Here is a 22577-nt window from a genome sequence, read left to right as displayed (position 1 = left end):
TTTTCAGTATTTCATGATCTAATTGTACATGAATCATAAACAAAATGCGTCAGCAAGCAGTGGCCTTCATGGCTTTTTTCATATTTTCCTGATCAAAAACATGCCACTCACCAGTGGTGAAACGTAGCTGGACGTCTGCAGTAGGGCTGGATAGTGACAGAGAAGATACGGTGGTGGGTGGGTGTGGAGGAGGCAGGGAGGTGGAGGCTGGAGAAGACCGTGTCCGAACTAGAGGCTGGTGAGGCCAAATTAGGGCAGGGGCACTCAGGTGGTCCAACTGGAGACCTGGTCTAAGGATCACCTGCCTCTGTGGTTCCCAGAGGAGAACAATGAATGTAGGAGCATTCAACATAAGCAGCACAGGGCAAAGACTAACTTGACTAAACTCCATAGACTCCTAAGTCCAACTTCTCTCTCCAGTACATTGCAACTACTCATTATTTGGTCAATTTAAATACTGCTCGTCTAGAACAAGCAACTGATAAAGAAAATACAGCACTGCCAAACTCGCTGCCACAACACTGTAATGCTCAGTTTTTTCATCTTGTATAAATAAAGCTACAGCGCCCTCTGATGTCAAAAATATGGTTCAAACAAGGGAATTTATGTACATGAACACTAGGAATGCAAATTTTACAATTTTAATACAATTTCTTTTTTCCTTGTCCATAGTCACACAATCAGTAATTAATTCAATTAAAAACTAAATTATAAATATTAGAGACAACTGTTCAACAATCATATTGTAATAGCTTAAATGGAGGGCATAATATGCACATCCTGTTAATCTGTTAATGGATACTCATCAGAGCCACTGAGGTGCACTAAACAGAACTAGTTATGCTACTGAGATCATTAATTGAGCTTAAGTAATGAGAGCCTATGTCAACATACTTTTTCTTTCAAAAAGAACATTAAAGCATTAAAGAGATTTTCTTTGGAGGAAAAATAATACATAATCCCTCTGGAGAGCTCTCTACAAAGCTCTGCTGAGATGCAACAATGGATATATATTAGTACCTGACTCAAGGAATGTGAGGGCTCAATCAAGCTCTCCCGTGAGGAGGTTGTGGACTCTGTGCCATAAACTGAGTCTGTGCTTGCAGTGCTCTGTCTCCTGCGGTGGCCATCCTCACACACTGAGCCTGTTTCTGAGCCACACACAGACCCTGGCCCTGAACCAGATCCTGATCCAATCTCCTCCAGGTCCATGTCCTCCGATGGAATCTGTGTCAGACGAGGCTTCTCAATGGACTTGCTCGTCAGCTAATACAAGGTAAAAGTTTTACAGTCTTTACAATTTGCTAATAACAAATTCTATTTTGAGTTAAATAAATAAATATAATAAAATCCATGCACAGACTCTATAGAGTCATCCCCATAAGACTTTTGACTGACACCAGCATTGAAACTAACTATCTGTTTTCATGCTTGTGTCCATGCCTGCTTCCTCTCACCTTGCTCAGGTGTGCATTCTGCTTGAACCTCTCCAGCCCGCTCTTGTGGTATTGCTGAAGCAGCTGGTGCTGAGTGTGTGAGTGCTGGCTGGCATGCATCGTAAAGGGTGAGTGGCTGTAGGGCGGCGGCTCTGAGCGTGTTCTCTCCACAGGTCTGTGTGAGGGCAAGTTGACTACACCCTCTCTTCTGGAGGGGGAAGACAGGTGAGGCTGCTGCTGCTGCAGAGGAATGGAGCTCAAACCATGAACTGCAGAGAGACGAAGGAAGAGAGTAGCAGGTTACAACTGGGAATAAAGATGAGGGCAGGCAGAAGGAAAGGATACAGAGAGATAAGGGTACATGGGGAGGCTGAGAAAAAAAATAAAGAAACACAACAAAAATGTAAATAAACATGACAAAATAGGGGCAAGAAAAAACATCTAAAAAGAGAAAGGAGGAAAGTAAAATGGAAAAAGGAAAGGGAATGATGAGGCATAAGGGAAAGTGTGAGGAAAAATACACCTTTTTAGAAAATATTTTAGTTTTACTGTAAAACTCACATATGATAATGTTGCTGGCATTTGCAGCATATTTCTGTATTATTAGTTAAACTGCATCCCTATCAAAAGCCAGGTAGAGGGCGCCTTTGTGCTGTTTATAATATTGAAGCAAAACAAATGTAGCACAAGATAGAGGACATTAATGTTACCACAGTCTCTGATTAAAAATGAATACACTTTTTTCACTAAAGACATTTTGGCCCTGTTCAGACCTGGCATTAACATGAATTTCCGGTGATGCGATCACAAGCGAACAGCTCTAAGTACATCAGTTCACACCTGTCGTTAAAATGCGTCTCTACATGGGTCTCAAGTAACCACTTGTTCTCATTTCCCCGCTCTTGAAACAAATACGTCATTTCTGTTTGTGAAGACCGTTTTTGTTTTTAGCCAGTATGAGAATGACTGACAGGTCTTTTGACAATGTGTGTGTGCATGTATGTGTGTGAGAGAGAGGTAGCAAGAGAGAGAGAGAGGCAAGGGCAAGCGAATCAATGCACTGCTTACAGCTCCACAATGAAATAAGATTTTAGCCATTTTAAATAGTTTAAAAAACAAAACAAAACAAAAAAAACATCACCATGTAGCGGTCAGTTTTTCATATTGTGAGGTGGTGGGGGTGGGGGTTAAATAAATCAATGTATGGGAAACATTGTGGGAAGTGTAAAACTATTTTCGGTTCATTATGAAACTGATGCCAAAGGACTGCAGTTGAGTAGGCTGTTCATCATTCCATTCTTCAATGTGGCCCACATTTGCATTAACACTGCTAAATGAATGTGGCCACATGTGGCCCATCGAATGTGATGTGAGTGATTGGATCTAAAATGCGTCCTCAATGTGTCCTGGGTGCATTCACACCTCTACTTATAGTGGTCCATTTGTGATCAGATCACATGTGTCTTTAAGGGCCTTTAAGGATGCACAACACTAGGATCTTGAACTTGCACACCTAAATGGAATGGTGCTGATATTATCAATTACTCCTGTACTTTTCCTGCTAAAATGTGTAAAACTGTGTGCCGTGAAAAAAAGTCTATGATGAGTCTTGATGGTTAGTTTACAGTGATTTGTGTTGACTTGTAGGACTTTACTAAAAAACAATGCGAAACTGATAAAAAATCTTTTCTTTCAATATATACACAAACTATGAACCAACATGTTGATAAAAAAAAATCAAATGAAGTCCCTTGATCTTTTGTGGTTAAGTTGCACCATAATTTAGATCATTCAAATATGCATGTATGCATGTTCCTTCATGTTGTCACTTGCATGTGTTCCATATATGTGCAATTTGAGATGTTTCTGTTTCTGCTGAGCAACACATTTGCAATTGTACAACTCACAAGAGACAAACTGAGAGTGCACTAGTCCAGTATGTGGTTCCAGTATGAGCACAGGCTGCAGGCGCTGGGCCATGGCTGGACTGTTTCCTTCCACAGGCAAGTAGACCTGATGCAGAGCCGATACTGCCAATGGCCTGGCTAACTGCATGTCAGCCTGGGGAGAAAGAGAAGGAGGGGACGAGAGAAGACAAGAGCGGAGAGGTGATGGTAAGAAATACTGGAGGGGTCACTAGGAATAAAGGAAGCTCTTGTCATGGTTGCAGCTTACATAAATGAGCAAAAAGGAGGGTTAGGGCATAGGCCGAGGGCTTAATGAGTCGTTTGCAATGTATAGAGACTCATCAGTGAACACATTTAACAATGTGAGTAAACTACCACATGACTGATTCACAAGATATGAAAGTACCACAGAGATCAAGAGGGAAGTGAAAGCCTGAATATACCACATGTTTCTATAAGTGTCCATGTGTGCTGGCTCTATTTTAAACATTCACTCTCAGATACACAGGTTCATAGCATGAATTTATCTACATGTATCTATTTGATCTGTAAATGTATTCATATAGATATATGATTCAGGAAGTTTTTCAGTTTTTGTTGGTAAATAAAACTTCAACAATTTAAATACTGACACTGAAAGTGAAAGGAACCCTCGAAGGTATCATTGCTCACCTGTGCTGGAAGTCCAGCTGTGATGTTGGGCATGGCAGTGGGGCTGGGAGGCAAGGTGAAATGGGCCAAATTACCATCCTTCAGCAGCAACCTTTGTGCCTACATGAGATTGAAATTGTCATTACAAAGGTTATCTGTACAGACAATCACATACGATCACATATGCTCACATCCATTTATCCACAAAAACATCAAGTGGTTGAGCATTAACTATATTAACTTTAACATAGGAAAATTGATTAGTTAGAAATATTTAAATGTTAAAGAAATGTTAAACTCATACTACTATTAAAACCAGGAAAATGTGATAATTAGTAAATAAAAATGATGTGTGTCTCTGTTTGTGTGTTTAAAATTTCCATACTGTATTAAATAACAACATTTTGCCAACATTCAGTAGTTGGTGGTTGTGCAGAGGTAAATTCACCAAAAAATCCCCTAGAAAGACTTTATCATTTTTACAGTAAGTTGGGTTATAAGTTGTTCCTGCTAAAAAAATAACAGGAAGTGAAAGGTTTTCTAGGAAATACTTAATGAATTAATCCAGAATGAGAAGATAAAACAGATGCATGAAAGTTGAACAATTCTGGTCCCATGTATTGTGTTGATGTGTGATTGAGTACTGAACTTTGACCTGTGCACTCATTATATTATATTATTATATTACAGTGGCTCACCTCATGAGCCACTGGAAGGGCCCCATTATCTGAGTGGAGGCTGTCGTTAGGTGAGCTGCACCCTGATGCTGGGGTGCTGCTGCTGCTGGGGGAGGAGTCTGGATGACAGAATGGAGAGACACCTATTAATTCATGACAACCAACGACAGAGCAGATAGGTTTACACAGCACAAAAGGATGAAAATAACAGAGTGGAAAATGAATCAGTGTTGGTACAGTATGTGTTGAAATCACATGATGCATGTTGCTAAAAACACCTCTTCAAGTGTTTCGTGCCATAAGGTAATACATGTGAAATAAGCTTATCAAAGCAGCATTAACTTGAAATAGATAAAAGTGCGGTGTGAATTATACAGAAGCATAAGATCATGAGAGTGATCCAGCTAAATGTAGATACTATACCCAGAGTTTCTGTCCTGTGCTTGACAGCAGGAGGGGCACTGATCTTACGCTGCAGCGGGTTTGGCCTTGTACTGATCAGCTTCTTTAACTTCCACTTCAGAGTGGGCTCAGAGACTGCACACACACAAATACACACAAATGAGTACATGAAGAAGCACATGCACACACAGACACAGACACAAGTATCCCTAAGGTTTCATAAAATGGAAACATACGCTTAGCTCTCAAACTCACAATAAACAATATCATGATATCATGATGATTGAACATTATCATCTTATACAGTACGTGAGCAGGAATTCACCAACTCGTTAATACACAGTATTACTATATTGATGCAGTTAAAGCTATCCGCAGCACAGTTGAACCAAGCAAATACCTCAACCCTGGTCAATAACATAAAAAAGTTCCATGTTTACATTGGTCAGGCTCCAATAAGCTCAAACAAAACAATCAATCAGTGGCTGGCTGAGAGCAGATAAAAGGCAGCTATGCTTTGTCACTGAGCCAAAAACAACACTGGAGGGTGTGTGCGCATGCTGGCACCTAAAGGTTCTGGGGCAATGCAAATAAATAGTAGCTTTTTGAATGCTTAGTGTACTTGAGTAGACGAAACCACTCCCACTTTCATTCACATGATGAGGGAGACCTGCTCTGGACTCTCACGCAGTTCATTTTACACATACCTTAGTTAAATGTTATGTAACTGCGTAGTTCTTTGTGTCTTGCTGTTGTTTTTATGACTGTTTGTTCGGTCTCTCTCTGCCTGCAGGCTTGTTGCTTTATGAGTTTCCTTCGTCTCACTACAAAGGACGCTACTGTGTAAGTTCATTCTCTTCTTCACTTTCTTATTCTCTAGCCCAGAATACTGCATGTATGTAATGACAGTTTGCTGAGACACTGAAAAGTATCCCACTGTGATATGCAGTCAGATGACTTTGAGTCTGACTCAAATTACACAGAGCACATCACAAGAAGAACAGACCTGTGTGGAAAATCACCAGTGACGGTCACAGCTTTAACCTCAGGGTGGGAAACCCCATCACAGACACAAACAGCTAGAGGCATCTCACCTGTCCTGCGCAGGGCGAGGTCCTTACGCTGCTCGCAGGGTGTGGGCTGAGGCTTTGGGGACATGTCAGGAACTGGTAGCCTAGGTAACCAAAACAATATTAGATATACCACTTCACTCATGAATGGGTATGAGGAGATTTGCTTCGAGATTTGATTCGCTATTTAGATATACTGCACTCGTGAAGCTCTGCAGTATTACCAAAAAAAAATCGCCATATTTTTGCTGAAAGTGTGCTGTGTTTGCAGCTCTCACAGTCTATGTTCTGCCTTGCAAAGAAATCACTGATGCTGGACTTCTGTTCTGCCTGTTTGTCTGTCTCACCTGTATCCTGGTGTAGGACTGGTGTGGTTGGGAGTCACCCTGTCATGGGTGGGCTGGTTCTTCATAATTATATGTTCTCGAAGTTTCTGCCTTACCAGGGGACTGGCTACAGCACCTGCCAGTCAATAAAATAACTTCTTCAGGAAAAAAGATCATGCAATAAATAGACCGACAGCCAGTGGGGCTGAATATATATAATAAAGGCAAAATATTTTTTATGTTAAAATTTGAACAGTTTTTCCTCAGACTGCACTGTATACTACTGTTGTATCAATAAGCAGTCAGGAGACTTCAGAGGTAGGATCCAGGATATTTGTCACTTTCCTCTATGTTCTCCTCATTTCCTCTACATGATAAAAATAAAAAACCGCACAAAGTGTTTCCTGAAACAAGCGTTTGTTTGACTTTGGTTTGATATGAGGACAAATTTCCTTGGAATCTGAGAGTACATCACAGCACTGTTGGAAATCCCCTTCTTTTTCATTGAAACATACTCTGTGCTGTGACTCATATAAAAAGCACGTCAACAACCTTATGGTCTTTCAGAGAACCTATGAAAACATGTTACAGTATGGTACAATACAGTACAGTACGCATGATACATGTCATACTCACTCTGCTCATTTTTATTCTTTCGTATCAGCTGTTGCAGCTCTTCTCTTTTCTCCTCCTCCATCTCTCTTTGCCGTTCAATGTTATACTGCAAAGAAAAGCATGAAGACACATTAACACTGAGCACTCTCTTCTGCCTTAACTATGCATATCAGGAACAAACACTGCCAATGTTACAGTTGCTGACAAACACGTCTATAGCTGAATATTGCCACATTGCACATTAAATAAGACCCTGTGTCTTCACAAAAGACCCCTAGGTGTACAGCATCAATCAGCTGATATATGGTACACATCAATCAGAATCAAATACTGAGAAAGTGGTCTGTTTACAGTAATCTGACCTACTTCTTGCTCATTTCTGCTGAGCATTCAACCTGGGTGAAGGTGTGTGGCAAAAGCAGCTCGCTTGTTCTAGTGGTTGATGTGGTAGGAGGTCCTGCACACTGAATAAAATGCTTATGTGCTAATTCTGAAGATGTGGCAAGACATGAGTATAGTCAGTCGTATGAAGTCTCTGAAAGAAACATTAAGGAAGTGATGGTGAGAGCTGAGGGCACTGTTGAGAGTTATTCTCCTGACACAAAGATTTTTCCTTACCTGCAAGCGCTGCTGGGAAAACTGGGGGCAATGCTGAGCAGTAAGGGGTCCCAGGAAGAAGGGAGGGCGGGGGGCCAGCATGGCCGAATCTGGGCCTGGATGTAACAACCTCTGGGTGACACTTAGGTCCATGGGCTGATCCCCACTTATGGATAATGAAACCTGACTGTTGATGATCACATCCACTACAGAGAGACAGTGAGAGAGAACGAGAGAATAACAAAAAACTTTGTGAAGGAGGGTAACGCTGTTTATGCTCACGGGTGTTGTGAGGTGAGAATTATTTTGGGTGTGAAACATCAGTTTGTCTCTCTGGAGTATCTGTTACTTCATCGATCATAGTCTCCATTTGACCTTAATATGGACTGATTTATCAATGTCCTGCATGCAATTATAGATAAATCATCACCTTAGATTAAGAGTATCAAGAATAAAGAAAATATCTTAGATGTTTAACAGAAGAGGTTGCCTGAGGAAGACTGTTTTAACAGATATTCACAAAAACAGTCCAAGAACAAATGAAGCATCATTTACTGTTTATGCTTTACATAAACATGATCAAGAGTGCACTCAGTTTATTTGGCATAAATATATGACCAGATGTGTACTTGTACTTGAACTTGCACATTCACCACTCATATTTCATTACATTCAAGTCTTCCTGCTTCAAGTGAACTGGCTGTTGTCCAACACTGTATTCAGCAAAGAAAATGAGAGGGCTTTTGTGTGTGTTGGGGTTGGGGTGGGAAGGGCACAAAAGAAAGACAGAAAGAAAAAAATGGCATGGTGAGTTGGATTTGAACATTGTGTGGTCAAGGCATTTGGGTCAGGTACATCAATCTGTCATCCCCCTTCCAGGTTTTTACCAAAATGAAAGAAATAAAAAGCTAAATTTAGCACAAGTGAGACAATTGAACCAAGCTTCAGTGCCCTAACTAAAGACAGATGTCTTTTTATAGGTGCAGGGGAGTGAGAAAAGGTTTTGATCCATTCATGCAATCCAAAGGCCATTGTAAACATGTCAGAGTAACCTTCCTTTTCGTCACAACTGATTTAACTGTAGCATGAATGGCACAATATGGGTGTGATGGTATGACCTATAAAATTTACAAGAGGAAAGCTACTGATAACTGGTACTTGGACACAGAAACCAGGAGTTATTCTCAACTTTTGTGATGCATCATATCAACAAGACAAAAACATATGGAGGCTCACAGATTACTTGATATGTGAAACCAATAAATATGGTGAGGAATGTTTTGGTACTGATACAAAAGAATAGATAGACTAGTATGGAAGGAGACACCTTGCTCCCTCTGGGGCATAGGGACAGTGGGAGGGAGGGAAGGATGTGGAAATTTACTGAACTCGTACGCCTGAATGACTGCAACCCAGAATATTACTCAACATTACTCACATAATTCCTGTAAGAGGACATTTCTTTACTGGCATACCCCGTTGAATTACACTAACTGTTGTGGATAACACTGTATCACAGTAACAACTTTGCAGTGAAAACACTGCTTCTCACACCACAGTATCATACAGACTTGCATCATCACTTACTTTGGGAGTTATCCACGAGTTAAATAAAAGATTACATCGATAAGGTGCATAAAAAAACAAAAAAAACAAGACAAAATTAAAATGCAAAAACAGATACAAATAAGTCAAGTAGAGGGTGTCTGTAAAATTGTGTTTTGTTGCGTATGTTTTTTTGTTTTTTTGAGGCTTGGTCATCAATGGTTGAGTTGTCTCAAATGAAGCCTGCAACACTTGCATAAGTAACAGAAACAACATTATCAGATTTAACTTGCAACAAAACAGCCCAAAGCAAACCACCACGCACAGACTGCACCCAAATGCCACTAAACGTCCCTTCTGTCTGAGCCAGACAGTAAGTCGTACAGACCCAGGCAGCGTTATCTGGCCCTCATTCCCAACAGCAAGACTGACTCATAGAGAGAAAAAATAATGTCTGAAGAAGAAAACACTTCAGTGCTCTTATTACTGCAGGTCAATGAGACTAACTCACAGTAGAATACAAAAAAAACTAGTGAGGAGTTAATAAGACCAGAATAATTTACAATTCTATATAATATTGAACAGTTTAAACAAAGTGTTTTCAGTTCTGTTGCCCTGCTTGAATGTCAAATACAGAGTTCATAATAATATCTACTCAAGGGGACCCCGTTGTGTTTTCATGTTTTCTGTTTGTTCGAGACAGGGAACAACAGAGAGATACACAAGAACTAAAACTTTGATGTATCATTATTTGTATAGCTCATGATACCTTTGTGTTACACACTTCTTACTCTGCACAAGGCAGGAATCCTACCTTACCAGCTAACTCAAGGAAGCCAGTACACATCAGCTAAAACTTTATGACACAGACTTTCAGCTGGTTTATGCCTCTCTGCCTGTATATCTCTGTATCTCTGTTGAAGCTGACAGGGTTTTTTTTTTTTTTTAAAGCTTTTTACTATTAAAAAAAAAGTGACGGAAAAAACAGGAAGTACCAGAAGCAGCAGAACAGTATGTATTACCGAAGAATGTCTGTGTGTTTGCAAAGGAAATCAGACAATCACTAGAGGAGCAGGATGGTGGTGGTAGCGGTGGTGGGGACTCAAATAATCTGCATACACTCTCTGACACATATGCACACAAACACACTATTACCAAACAAGTCAGCTCCCCTGAGAGAAAGGAAATGATCAGGAAGTCAGCCTTACTTCTCTTCTAAACAGAAAAGAAACACCTGTGGTGTGCTTTTACCCTAAATATACTGCTAACACTAGGCCGCATCAACCCATGAATCTGAATTCTACTCATTTCGAACAATGTGACACTAAATATCCTTCCACAGACACAAGGTCTATACTGACTCCATTGTATTTACTTTATTTTACTTTCTATATCATTGTACAATTTTAAAGAAAAAGTCACTATTCCAAACAAATATGTTTGGTTAGGTTTTTGTACTGACACTCAAGCTGTGACTTCAGGCAGACTTTGAGAGTGACTCATTATATGAGTGGACACAAAACCAGCTCAGTCAGTGAATTGTGCTTTCAAAGAGCCAACTAAACAGTTAAGGTTTCCTCCACCTGGACCCTAAAGCGTTTCAAAAGCTGCTGATTACTTCCTATCATATTACCAAGAGCTCACTACAAGAGGACATTTACAGTACAAACTTGATGCAACATTACATGACAAAAAAAGTAGCGCTATTGTAGTGTTTACTCTAAAAATACAAGATGCACATTTAAAAAATTGAAAAGAAATAATATTCATAAGATAAAATCTGGAACATTTTAAAAATAAGAGAAGTGTATATAGATAGGATCTGTGTGCGTGCTTCTCTGTCTCTCATTTGTGCGTTGTGGTGCTAAAAATAGGCAGGAGACAAACTTCTGGTTTCTGTAATAGCATATTCGTTTCACAACCATCATCCTCTTTCTGTGGGCCTTCTGCAGTTACACACTGAAGCACTAACACATGCACGCACACACACACGCTCACACACACAAACACATACTCACGCACACACCTGCACACATGCATAGGCTTTGCTGCTGTGCACACACAGACACACACTCACACAGAAACAGTGACTTCCTGTTTCTAAAGTTAGCCCACACCATAACATCCTCTTGGTTCATTTAGGCAAGCAGAAGCTGCTATTTTGGTTGAATGGCTTCACTGGTTCATTTCTGCAGCTTGAGAGAGTTACAGATGTCCTTCAGCAGTATTTATATCCACAGTGTGGCCCTAAAATGTGCTTTGTTTATTGTTGGGCTGGAGTGAACTCCACAGTGGTACTGAATAGAGCTAAGTCTGGAAGTCACATGTCAGGTTAAATGCTAGTTACAATTTGTATACATAAAGACAGACAAATGTTCATGCCTGCTTAGATGAGCAGCAAAGCAGAAAGAGCAAGAGTTCAGAGCCAAAATGTCATCCGAAATATAAACAAATTATATTGTTTCTAGTAAAATATCAAGCACACAAACTTGGGCTTGCAAAGTCATTGTGCTTACACTGGTCTCTGTATAAAAAAATGCATCCTCACACACAAAAACAATTTTATGACGGCTTCTCCACCATACAGCAGTTCCCCCTGCCCACCACCTATCCCTCTGTCCTCACGTTTATAGGAATCCACAGCTGCTGGGGACATTCTGTCCCTCTGCTTCCGAGCAGCTGGAGTATCAATCTCTAAGTGAGTGTGTGCATCCATGTGTGTGTGTGTGTGTGTGCGTGTGTGTGTGTGTGTGTGCTTGTACGTGTCCATCCTAAACACACCAAGATATTAATAGCTTGCAGTTGTTTCTTTTGAGTGTACACAGCAGGTTTTTGTGTTTGCATAAGTAGGATCTGCTTGTGCAACAGTTGATGGTGTATGTACACAAGTATCAGTGCATCAGTAATCGCGTGTGTTGGTGCCAGTGTATTAATAGTGCCCATTTGTTTCTGCAGAGGGATCACTGTGGCTCTTTGTGTAAGTTTCAGTGTATGTAACCGAGGCAGTTTATTTTTAGTGTCACCTGTCAGTAAACACTTGTGTTATTGTATGTAATCATGTGGACATATGTGCCAGGACAGTGGGTTTGTCCTTTGCTGTTTCTCAACATATTAATAGCATCAACCACGTGTTTTCATGAGTGTGTGGCATGTGCGTGTACTTGTATGTGTATTAATAGCATTACCAATTGCCCACACATGTCTCTGTATACGTATGGTGTGTGTGCAAGTGGCTGTCAATAACTTCAACCTCATATATATCAGGTCTCTTGCCAAAGGATGTGAACAGAGAATATGTTCACTATGGCCGACCACCATGACTGACGCTCTGATATTGGATGATATTGGTTAATTCTAGCATTGGCATATACAGTATAATGTTGCAGTGAACAAAAATTTCCAGTGCATAAATGTTTTATAGGTCAGACTTTCAAATATGTTAAAAGTTTTTAAAGTTATCAATAATAATTCCAATTTCAATGAGGTGTGCTTTATAAATCTATATAATATCTAATCTAATGTTATATTTATTCTCACTGTCATCTATGATAATGACATTTTATTGACAGCTATAAAATACCACCTCCTGTCAGACCAATACCCTGTTGCAGATTTTTTTGGGCTGTTATTTTCAAATTTAATCCAACTGAATCCAAAGCTATTCAGTTTACAATCATAGGAATACAGAGAGAAGCAGCAAATCCTCACATTAGTGATGCTGATACCAGAGACTGGCTGGCATTTACATTTTAATGGGATTGATATGATAGTTTGATTACAAAGATGTAGCCAGATAATTTTCTGCTGATCAACTAATGAACTAATCAACCAGCTCTTTCAGATCTAAGAATAAATATGGCCATTATCAGATGTTTGGCATGTATTTACCCTTGCAGTTAAACTGCATAAGCATACCGCACAGCTCATTTCCTTTTCCCCCTTGAGGCTTATGAAGTAACAAGTTATGATGCCACGACATGAGACTAATACATTCCCACACTTGACTGTCAGCGGGAAAATAGCACAAGCAGATATGAGAGTCCTCTGTTGTGAAGTCTTTTCTTACTCTCTCATAGTGATCAGTACTCGTTTGTACTGTCTCTGCCACTCTCGTCAACCAAAAGATCAGAGGTCAGACACTAGTGTGACTTCTCTTGATCTTGAGTCCCTGAGGCGGTGCAGAAGAAAGGTGAAGGGTCGCCAGCTCACTGTAGAGTTGTGTGTATATGAGAGAGTGTCACAAGCTGGCATGCTCTTTAGTGTGATTCTCTAGTTTGATTTCTCACAGCCAAAACAGACTGACAATTGTCGAAATTGTTTCATTATTTCTCCTTTGGGTTCTAGGAGGTCATCTTTTTTGGAGAGGGAAGCAAAATTTGGCCCAGGGTGCTGTCATAAGGTTTGCATGAGACTAAAACTTTGTCTTGCCTGAGAACATTTGCAATATGTGTTACAGCTAATAGAGTTGACAATGAATCTTTCATGATCTGGCAGGTGCTTCTCATTCATAATGGAGAGAAGTAACGACGAATATTAGTATCAATACACCACCTCATTCAGACATACCACACACAATTATCACTTAAACTTTGCTCTCAATTATGCAAATCAAGACATGAGCTACCATTTGACCTGACAGGAACACCAGCTGACTTCCTTTATGTACTTCAAAAGAAACAGCAACTGATCATCTGAGCATTGACCGATTCAGATCAGTGGTCTGTACACCTCATCTCTACCCACAAACATCCACCTCTGCACTGTAATCCTCACTTTACCAGATGTTACCTGTGGAAGTGTGACCTTTATACACCCACACACAGAGAAATATTGGTATATATCTATTTTTTTACATGTAAAAAAAACTCAACGGTTGGCATAGGGATGATTTGACTGAGAGAACAGGTTCTCATGCCCACTTCCTACTATAAGTCGCCCATGTGTCTGCAGTATTCTGTGTATCACAGTCTGTTATTGCACACTAGGTTAGAAGGCTATGTACACAGAAGGGCTTCTTTGTTTCAAATACACCCTGCAGTCAGTAAGAATAAGGTTACTGTCTTCTGGCCCTAGCCTGCTTTTACTGCTGGTTTTGATAAAGTTACTGTCTTTGTTTGAACTTTGTTGATTTCCCTAATACTCTCTATCTTTTTGCCCTCTCTCTCTCTCACTCACAAACAAGCACACACTCACATGATACACTAGCAGAGTGATGGCCCTGTTGCTGCGTTTTTGAGGAGTAGAGTGTATCAGTAGTCAGCTGAGTTGATCTTAAATCAGGAACAGGAAATGTGATCTGGAGCTCTGGCTGGTCCAGAACACTGTCCCTATTGTCAGTGCACGGCCATGGCTGACACTGGGAAAACACTGGGGACTTTTAAAGGTTATCTGACTTGGGAAAAGGTTGATATTCACTTTCACAACTAGCCTGCCACCTAAAATGGATACCTGATGAAGCCCTCATCACTAAATATGACTTTATCTTTGCTGTGCTTCTTAACTCAATAAATGTAAAAACCTATCTGAGGTCAATAGAAGGGTCAAAGAAAAAGTTAATCCAACAGACTCTCTGTCACTGCTTGCTCAACAGGGATTTAAATACTTGTTAAATACATTGAAAATAAGTGATTAATTCACTAATTCTGGAAGGTCCCTCACTGCTCATCTTAGTCATCCATCTCACTGCTTGCCAAGTGACTTATGTGTGAACTTCTGAACTTTAATGTCTTCAACTTAATGAGTTGAAGACATTAAAGACACTGTAAATGTGTGTCCCATCTAGAGCTGAAACAAAAAAATTGATTGAGAAACTAATTTGATGATCAATTCATCTTTTAGTTTAGTTTCATTTTTAAGCTACAATACCAAGCATGTCCTTGCTCCAGCTTCTCAGCTGTGATTCTTTGTTATATATGATAATATTCAATGGTTTTTGGATTTTGGGCTTTAACAGGCATTTTTCATAATTTTCTGACATTTTAAAAATCAAACAATTATCAATCAAACAAGAATTGCTCCAATAAATCAATAATTAAAATAATCAGTTGCAGCCTTAGTCCCATCTCACCAACATCTCAACAATTAAGATATTAATCGATCGGCCGATCAACATTTTATACATAATGGATTATTTAAGATAACAATCAAGGGATTAATCAATAATGAATGTTTACTACAGCTATATTTCCAGACTACAAGACTAATAAAAAGAGGGATCCAATGCAGATAATCATTCAAGATTTGGGCTCATCGAATTTTACTGATTAAATGTACATTCAAGACTTTTTCTCAGCAAACTCTAAAGAAAACTCATGAAAGACAACCAAAACAATGATTACATCTCTCTACCTGTTTCCTTACAGTATGTGTCAAACCACACGGTGAGTTGAGTGTGAAGAAAAATAATAACGTGTTTTAAATAACTGTGAATTTCTATGAGGTTGTTACCATAACCTTATGGAAAGTGAAACCCAGGGTCAAAATAAAAAAAAGAACCATAGAGAACCATGATACAAAAATATGAATTACAATCTCTTGCACAGATTATTTTACAACTAGCAAGGCCAGAGCATCACTCACGCCAGCTGTAGGAGGAAAGAGCTGATTGTAGCTGATATAATGTCTTGTGTCACAGAATGTGAAAAAAAATCTCCACAGACAGAGACACAAATAGAATTTCTACATCTTCAGAGAAATTGGGAATAATTTGCTTTTTCTCTAAAACAATGGTGATAAAGTTTAATTTGAACCTTCAGCCATATGAGGCCTTTTCAGTGTCGATGCATGACACCACAGGCCGTCACAACTTGTGGAGCAAAGTGATCAACAGTTTGGGTAAGATGACACTGGTTATTATGATCAAAGTCTTAATTCAGTGATACTCTTTTGTAAACACAAACATGCCTGGATACAGTATTCACACCCTGCACAGACAGTCATGCATGCACACAGGTAGACATTTACCTGTTCAAAGTAATAATGATCACTGCTAGTTATCTGAGGTGATGGGAGGAAAAAATTAAGGAGCGAGGGAGCTATCTAAAAGGCAAGAGAAAGGGGGCAGAGGAGTGTAGATGGTGTCGGTTCCTATGGCACAGCCCACATGAAACTAATGTAACTGTATCCCCACAACAGCACTGAGGCTATGACCTCATCCTGTCCGGAGAGGGAACCTGGACACATGAGAACATTATTCCACGCATGGCTGCTGCGTGTGCGTGGATGTGTGTATGTATGCGTGCATGTGTGTGCGTGTTTTCATTTTCTAGGGACTGAAGGGGCTTGGGTGGGATCTCAAAATTTTTACAACTTCTGTCATAATACAGCACACACACTGAAACACAGCTGCCCACCCCCTGGACTGTCAAACAACCGAGCATTTGTTGCCTAGTAGCGAATGAGTCAAACTTTTCAATGACGTTATGGGCAGAAATACATTTAGTAGGAAATTCTATACTTGTACTTACAATGAGGCCTTAATGCTATAATTACACAATTATTTGCCCTATTTGTCACCTGAAAATAGTCCTCTTGAGTGTCAGATTAGTGTAATTACCAGAGCACCTAGAGTTACACAGTCAATGAGTTCAGACAGATAATGGGGTATTTACTTATTCAGACTGCAGCATCTGACACTGGCTCAAGACCTCAGGACATGTACACTTACTCTGATTTTAGAAATGATTATGGCCATTTACTTTTCTGTGCTGTATTTCTTTCAATATGAGTGGAAAACATCAGACTACGCTTGACAGCGTCAGCCAGGTGAGTTTTTACACCTGCTAAGTTTGGACACAAGCCAGGAGAAGGATAAGGTTCACATTTTCACCACAAAAAGAAAGTAAACTTTTACAGTCAAAGCATCTCAGCTGACGTGACTTATTGCAAGCAGTAAACAGCCATGACAACTTTTAGATAAAGATGTAAGTTTTTTTGTTATTTTTTTTTTAAAGCGCTTTCAACTTTGAACTTTGCTAGCTACTTAACAGTGAACGTTAGCAAATTAAGATCGCCTACCTTTTGAAAGTGAAGTTCAAAAGCGACGCATTTTCAATTTCATGCGACACAGGAGGGGCTGACAGTCAGTTTTAAAGTAGCAACAACAGCTCAGACAAAAGAGAGGACGGATAAAAACTTCGTCCAGCAGCCTTTTCTTCTCATGTTGGGTCTTTTTTTCCCCGTTTCGGTTCCAACCGTCAGCAACCGCCGCTGTCAGAGCTGTGTACGCGAGCGGAGCCAAGCTCAGCGCCTTCAAATGTTTCGGTGATTAAGTAGGAAAAAGACTGAATCTACCGTCTCCGAAAAGCTGCTCTCCACTCATGGGTCTCCTCCTCACTGAGTCTGTGTGCGGTGAAACTGCTGAGAGATCTGCTGGGAGTCTCACTTTCATCCGTGCGTGTGCTGCTGGTGTGAGGGCTCCATCTGCTGCACTCAGCTGGGTAAGGATGCTATGTGTGTGTGTGTGTGTGTGTGTGTACGTGTTCCAGGTAGTTCTCATATTGTGGGGACCTTAACTTTTGACACAGTTATATGGGGACAAAACGCACATCCCCATAACAAAAAAAAAAAAAAAAAATCATTAGGGAAAGTCACACATGTGCAAGTCACAAGCAGGTATCAAGTCTTAACCTTCAAATTTAAAGCAAGTCCCATGTTACTGTGGTGGGAATCGAGCAAGTCAAGTCATGTCCATACTGAGAAAGACAAGTGAAGCCATTGCTCAGATAAGTCTTGAGTAAAGTTGAACTAAATTCTGATTTTCTACCCCAGTTTCCACTTTTAAATCAGTTAAAAGACAGTGGTCGTGAAAAGTTTAATCTTACTTTCAACAGAAACAAGAACTGTTGTAGCCTTCTTTCTTAGAAAAATGCAAATTTATAACGAGAAAAACAAGCCCTTTCAAGTAATCTGCCTCACGTCTAAGTCAAATCTCAAGTCATGAATACCAAGAAGGTAATTCATTAGTGTGTGACACCAGCAGTTCAACTGATTTAAAAAAAATTAGATTGTTTTAGGGCTAACACGGCCCTCTTCTGTAAAAGAACTCATTTTCCTTGCAGACATATTATCTTGTCATAGTAGTAAAAGCACAGGTGTTAATAATTACATTAACAATGACTCTGTTTTATTCAAGTGTCCCAGTAAGCCATGACAGTGACAGTGAGACAGCATGTACAACACCACGACCCTGAAAGTAGCCACAGTAAATGGAAGTCAGCCCTCATTAATATTATCAACTACACTTGTGCTTTTCTTGCTGTGACGTGTCAAAATGTCTTTTGTGAAAAATGCATAAAATTATAGCCATCAGATGAAATGGTCTGAAGTACAAATATAAGTTTTCCCCAAATCGAAGTAGCCTGCTCTTAGTTACTTAGTTCCTCTGTAAGGTAAAAGTAGACTAAAGTGCAGTTTGATAAGTTGGATAAGCCTTTGAACTGTCAGATGTTTGTTTATCAACTCGGTTATAGACACAATGTTGCAGTTCTTTACACAAATTACATAAAATATAACTGTAACCCTACAGAAAGCTTCAAAATACCATAGTAATGATGAACAAACCAACAACTTTATGGATGAGTTTAACTTTCTGGATCTCTTTTAACTTTGAGCTAAGTCTTAGAGTAAATATATCTTTATGCAATGCAATGCAACATGTGTATATCTGTGGAACACTTTATAGCATGAGACAGGATATTTGGAGGTAAGCTGAGGGCCCAGAACAGAAACAAACTGGCCATAAGTAAATCTGGCTATGAAAATGATTGATAAACCATAGACACACTTTCCATTCAAATGAATGGAAAGGTGTTTTGAAACTTTTGACTGGTACTGTATAGGGTGAGCAAGGCAAGCAGTTGAAGATAAAAACAGACATCAATTAGAACAATACCAAAATGGAAATGAAATCTTTTCTTGCCTCTGATCAGAACAGAACATAAAGGTTGTGTTGCCTGTTTGCTTTCACCATTCAATTTACTGCCCACTTGTAGCGGCAGCAGGCTATTGTTTCTGAAAGCTAGCTTCACCACGAGTCGTTTGTATCTATAGTTTCTGACATTTTTGCAGGTTTGACTGTGTCCCGTGTACAAAGGCTGGGGCTAGCAGTGTTTTCTGGAGGTTTGTGCTTGTGCATTGCACTCCAGGGATCTTTGACGGGTGATTCGCTATAGTGACCGGAGCAGAGAGTTATAAGTAAGGAGTATAGCTGTGAACATGCATTGCAATGTATGTGCACTTTAGGCTATTTGTCAGTAATTAAATGCTAAAACTCCTCAGAGAAGAGTGCTTCCCAGCCTGGACACTGAGCCAGGAAAGGTTAACAACACTGAGGCTGGAAAAAGCAGGACTGTGCATTGTCGCCGGAGTGTGTCATTGTCAGTTAATGGTAAATATTTTGAAGACTACCTCAGAAGTGGTCTTTTTCCTCTATACCTGCTATGTGCTATGTTTAGTTCAAAGGAATAATCCAATACTTATTCACCCAGGAAGGTGAAAAGTGAAGATGTCCAGACAGAGAGCAGCAACTTGCAGCAGAGATACTTTCAGCACAGAAAAGACAAGCAGCACAAAGTCATGGGACAGGACAGGCCCTGAATGTAAGAGAGATTTGCTGCTGCAACTGTCATGCAAAGGTGTGTTTTTGTCGGGTGCAGGAAACAGCTGAATCACAGACTGCACTTCACTGACATGTATGCATATTAGGTCTCAAATACTCTGTTCTTTACAACACATTTGAACTGTTTCATGCAGGAGGTGCTGTACAGCCCCCAGAACCTTTGAGCACATGGAAAAAATCTTTTATACTGTAATTCCAGTTTAAGTCTTCCAATGATACGCTGCCAACTTAACATGCTGCTTGTTTTGTGCTAGTGTGTTTATTTTTTCTGTATTATATATATGTGCCTTTTTTCTGATTTTGTTGTATTGTATTTTTATTTTGGGATCTGACCAACTTGTGAAGCCTGTGGACAACAAAGCTTAGTTCTGTTTGGGATACTTGCAGATGCACACATGTAAATCCAGGCATACACCAACACAAAGTTAGTTAATTTGCACAGTGCTGTCTGCTCTAATACAGTCTCTCTGAGACTGGACTGTCTCTGTTTCTACTAATTCCTCATTCTGCCTGAGGACAAATCCACCCTTTGCCAGCACAGAAGTCCACATCATTGGATCCATGAAGATAAATGAATCTTGATCAAAACGACTAAAAGATTTTAAGCTGAGCCAGACTTTTATTTCATGTGACCCTGACTAGTTCTGCTCCTGTGAGTCAAAATGTTTGCTGTTGTTCAGATAAATTAAATACCTTAGGGGAAAATTATGGCCGGAGTTAAAAAAAACCAGCCATCACTAACACTCATTCTAATTTCAACAACAGCATGTCTTTTCCCCAGTGTTCTTGGCAGGGCTTAACAGTCCATCCCCCAGTCACGGGGCTGACTGTGGCCCGAACAATTTGAGATACGTACAAGCAAATTGAATTTCATAGCAGCTCTTCCATTTTTGAACAGCACATGCTTGAGACAGACCTTCTTCTATCTGCAGATGTAGAGAGTGCCTGGTAATGGCTGCTTCGTGAATTATATTTTTCCTGAATTTAGCCTTTTTTTTTTCAACAGTTTACATTAAAAACATCGTATATCTCAAAATTAATTTATTTACTGATTTGGAGGGGCCTTTGCAAATAATTTCACAAGCCAATAATCACATGTCATTATTCATATTAATCATGTCATATAAAACATGTCAGATACAAATTTTTCATAGAATGTAAAACAATATGTAACCCAATGATGCTAGTGGCCGTTGTAAGTGTTTATAAGCTGGACTGATGAAGTTGGCACCAATGTCTGTGTTACTGTTGAGACGTCATCATCAGATGTCAATAGCCCTCTCCCTTCTTATCTTTCTGCCTCACACCATTTCTACACTGGCTCTGCTGTCAAACTGTAAGGGCAGTGCCGCTGCTGCATGTGAGGGTTTGGATCTGTGTGTGGGTGTGTCAGCCTACCTGTTTGTGTGTGTGCACGTGCACGTATATGACAGAGTGGATCATAGCAAGAGGGACAGTCATTAGGTTCTTGACTAAAAACATCTTTATCTCTCAGTACAATGAAAGTATGAGCAAGATGCTTTGGAAAAGTCTTCACCACACACTCACGGAGATTAGTTGTTTTAAACGCTGAAAGCCAGAGCGGTGAATAACTGAAAAGGCACATATGGCATACATGGGTAGGACTCCAAGGTGGAGTTTTGTGGCCAGTAGGGCTCACTCCTCTTCCAGTCACAGGAAGCCAGTAGGAATGAGAGGAATGCAGTCAGGCAATACAGTGATGGAGGGAGCAGCAGTTGCAGGGCAGATTGCCAACAAGAATGAAAGAAAAGTAGGGAGTCAAGGAAAGATAGGAGGAGTGAGAAAGTGATTAGAGAGTGGAAAAGGCCTGGACAGGAATAATTAAGATGCACAATGAACCAAAAGCCAACACTGGCATTCCTCCAGAGCCACATAGACACACTCTCATACTGTACAAAAACAAACGCCCAGCAGCGGCTTTTGTAGCTGCATGTGGTGCATGTGTAATTGTTTTCTCTGGTATTGACAGTCTGATGTGGATAATGTGCGTGATATTAGAGGATTCACTGGCACAAACACCACAGTGCAATATTGTGAACTCATGGGCTGTGTGTAGTTATCAGTCAAACAGATTTCCTGGTAACGGGTGGAGGCTGGGGGTCCACAAACAAGGATTTGTTTTCTACTATCTAGGGGGTCATCCTACCTTACAGACACACACACATGCACACATGCAGAGACTAACTCGTAGACAGTATATTCAGAACTGCACACAGATACACACAACACAGCCAACTTTTATCTGTTTTACTCTTTCTTAATTTCATGCTCATCACTTTCGGTTTGACAATTAGCTGTCCTTTTCTTTGTGTTGTTCTTTTTTTGTGTTTCTTGTTAAGTCAAGTCAGTTTTATTTATATAGCAGAAAATTACAAACGTGTCTTATAGGGCTTTAGAAAATACGATATACAACAAACTAAACCCTCTTTCTCCTCAAAATAACCCTCTCAACTGGAAAAAAAGGGAAGAGCAACAGAAGCGAGGTACCTCCTCCAGGACTGAAAGACCTGAAATCGGTGGCATACAGAGTTATAGTTAGTTATAGTGTTGTAGTAAACTGGTATAGTGCTAAACACATGCATGCAGGGGTCTGCACTGAGAGGCTCATAGCTGCACTAATCAATATTTTCCTACCAAAAATGGATCAAATTACTGTGTTATGTGAAAGGGATCATGGATGTGATGAATCCACAGAGAATAATCACTCAGCTC

At 40.0% G+C, this 22577-nt stretch overlaps 1 protein-coding gene across 4 annotated transcripts in view; it reads right to left on the bottom strand.

Moving 5' to 3' along the window:
• LOC139630272 (histone deacetylase 7-like) overlaps window positions 1–22577 on the bottom strand; it is a 44527-nt gene that overhangs the window by 15646 nt on the left and 6304 nt on the right. For 2 of the 4 annotated variants that reach the window (XM_071493543.1, XM_071493539.1), the window contains exons 2-12: window positions 7703–7887; window positions 7106–7190; window positions 6491–6605; window positions 6168–6247; window positions 5095–5208; window positions 4693–4790; window positions 4016–4114; window positions 3344–3497; window positions 1458–1705; window positions 1021–1266; window positions 112–307 (exon numbers count right to left, since the gene is read on the bottom strand). In XM_071493543.1, the coding sequence (XP_071349644.1) occupies window positions 112–307; window positions 1021–1266; window positions 1458–1705; window positions 3344–3497; window positions 4016–4114; window positions 4693–4790; window positions 5095–5208; window positions 6168–6247; window positions 6491–6605; window positions 7106–7190; window positions 7703–7887 (1620 nt within the window). Of the gene's footprint in view, window positions 1–111; window positions 308–1020; window positions 1267–1457; window positions 1706–3343; window positions 3498–4015; window positions 4115–4692; window positions 4791–5094; window positions 5209–6167; window positions 6248–6490; window positions 6606–7105; window positions 7191–7702; window positions 7888–17242; window positions 17643–22577 lie in introns of those variants that run through there. The other 2 variants (XM_071493541.1, XM_071493540.1) reach the window with 2 other exon arrangements.

Source organism: Trachinotus anak, unplaced genomic scaffold, assembly GCF_046630095.1.
Source record: "Trachinotus anak isolate AG129_WGS33_773 ecotype Australia unplaced genomic scaffold, CSIRO_AGI_Tana_v1 ptg000013l, whole genome shotgun sequence".
NCBI classification, from domain to species: Eukaryota; Metazoa; Chordata; class Actinopteri; order Carangiformes; family Carangidae; genus Trachinotus; species Trachinotus anak.
Note: the sequence above shows the minus strand (reverse complement) of the source record. Positions and strands in the feature narration are given on the sequence as shown.